Source organism: Trypanosoma rangeli (genome assembly GCF_003719475.1).
Source record: "Trypanosoma rangeli strain AM80 chromosome Unknown Tra_15.4_contig_00718, whole genome shotgun sequence".
In the NCBI taxonomy this organism is placed as follows: domain Eukaryota; phylum Euglenozoa; class Kinetoplastea; order Trypanosomatida; family Trypanosomatidae; genus Trypanosoma; species Trypanosoma rangeli.
The window spans coordinates 2,584-4,741 of NW_021706465.1; the positions used below are offsets into that span (position 1 = coordinate 2,584).

The 2,158-nt window shown below is 56.2% G+C and overlaps 2 protein-coding genes across 2 annotated transcripts; both read right to left on the reverse strand.

The window, feature by feature from the left end:
* Positions 1 to 98: 98 nt before the first annotated feature.
* On the reverse strand, positions 99 to 1,667 carry TraAM80_09905 (uncharacterized protein; the record flags this gene model as incomplete). The annotated part of the gene is made up of 1 exon (XM_029386561.1): positions 99 to 1,667. One exon carries the CDS (start codon positions 1,665 to 1,667, stop codon positions 99 to 101), a length of 1,569 nt encoding a protein of 522 aa, XP_029233592.1.
* Positions 1,668 to 1,845: 178 nt separating this feature from the next.
* On the reverse strand, positions 1,846 to 2,158 carry TraAM80_09906 (uncharacterized protein; the record flags this gene model as incomplete). Its single annotated transcript, XM_029386562.1, has 1 exon — positions 1,846 to 2,158. A coding segment is annotated over one exon (313 nt), but the record flags the coding sequence as incomplete, so codon positions are not given.

Here is a 2,158-nt window from a genome sequence, read left to right on the forward strand (position 1 = left end):
GTAATCCTCAGTAAAATTGTTTACCTGTCTATTTTTTCCTCCGTTTTTGACAAGAGTCTAGTTTTTGTTTTTGTCCTTTTCGTTCCCCCCACCCCCTACTACTTTTTTTTTTTTTTGGGCGTGCGAAACGACTTGCGCGCTTCTGTGTCAGAGGCGTTAAGCTCATGTCCACCCGCCCCTAGGGAAGCACGTGTCTTCCTGACGTAGCGGGTGAAGCGGATGTGCACAAGGACGCTGGTAACAATAGCAGACGCGTTTACGCATAGCAGAACGATGAACCCGTTCTGGATGTATGCCTTTCCGCCGCAGTGGGGGTAGGAGTTGCCCTTCCTCGCCGCCTGCGTGTACTGCTCTCCGTACGCAAAGCGATTGATCGCAATAATGCCAAGAAGCGCCGCCAAAAACATAAAGTTGTAGTGCTTGCCAATGTCCTTCGCGTACAGGGAGCGCATCACCAGGGCCGTGAGCGCCCAGGCCAAGCCGTTGCCAAACCCGCCAAGGAAGAACCCAATCATGATGGCCTTGGAACGCAGCGGCAACACCAGCAGCACCAACACACTTAGGAACAAGCAACACGATGCAATCGGAAGAAGGCAGCTGATTGCCGGGCGCTGCTCTGGAGGCCGGCGGAGAAGCATAACTTCCAGCACTCCCATTGCCAAACGGCTTACACCGTTCCCAACACCAAGAATGGCCGAGTACATCGTATTTGTGGCAGCGTCGTACTCGTTATTGTTCAGCGAACGGTATATCTGGGCACTGTTGAGGCTGATGACGACCCCGGAACCCCACGTCACCAGCGTGGTCCAGAACAGCATCCACAGGTCCGGTGTTCCCAAGTCCTGCCAGAAGCTGCCCTGGTACTGCGGGTCGAGGCCGCTCTGAGCAACCTCCTCCATCTCAGCCTTGTCTGCCTCCTGCGTCTGCGACACCTCCTCTCCCTGCTGCTCCTCCGTCGAATTACTCGGCAGCGGCGGGAGGAACTCGTTCGGCGGCTGGGACATGCCACCAAGAAACGGAAATGGCGCCGCAATCACCGACAGTAGCAGCACAAGCACAATCGCCCCAATGGTGATGCCCATGCGGGTGTCGTCGCTTATGCCGCTCACGAATGCCACGCACAGTGACTGCGTCGTCAGGTAGATGATCAGCGCAACAATGATGAGGCAGCCTAGAATGAACCGTCGCATCGGAGGGGCTTGTCGCAGGTAGTAGGGCTCGATAAGTCGTCGTCGCTCCTGGATCTCCTGCGGCACGGTCTTTTTCTCGTAGTCAACAAGATGGTACGGTGGAAACCGAACGAAAGCAATCGCGATGCATCCCAGCACAACCACAGCGATCGTCATAAAGTACATGTAGGCCGCATAGTTGTCACCGAAAAAGCTGTAGTTGATCACAGCCAGCACGGAGGCGCCGATGCCACCATATGTCTTCATCAAAGCCACCACAAAGCCCCTCGTTTTTGGAAAACTCCCGAGCACCGCCATCAGCGAGCCAGCATCAAACCAGGTGCACCCAAAGTCCAGAAAGGCACAAAAGACGGAGATACGCACAACGGAGGCGGCGATGAGGCCATGAAACGTCAGCCCAAAGAGAAGAGCGCCCAGCGCACACGAAGTGGTGGCGATGATGAGCACCCACATCGGCCCCGCATAGTCGAGCAGCATGCCCCCAGGGAACGTTACAAACCCAACGACAATGCCAGCTGTTGTTATGGTGGTCAAGTCGTTCGTATTGAAGCCGTACTCTTTCTGAAGGTGGTTACTGAGAAGATTGAAACCGTAAAACACGGAGATGGCGAGTCAGGCGGCAAGGCCGCCAAGGAGGATCCGAAAACGGCCAAGCTCATTGATGCGATACTCCATCGCTGGACACTTTTCCTTTCGGTTCCTCGTCGACGCGTGGCACCGCGGGTGCAATACTGTTACTGCAAAGCTGTCCTAGAAGCGCAAACAACACGCGTGTTGCAGAAGAGGAGGGGGAGGGAAAAAGCGGGACAACCACCAGCAAGGAGTGACCAAGGAGAGACAAAAAAAAAAACCGACGACGACGCGCAGCAGCATCCGGCCCCGTCCTCGCACACCCGCCCCCAACACGACTCCCCTCCGCCAAGGCACGCCCCGGCGTGCCTCGGAACGCAACAGCCCCCTCCGTCAAC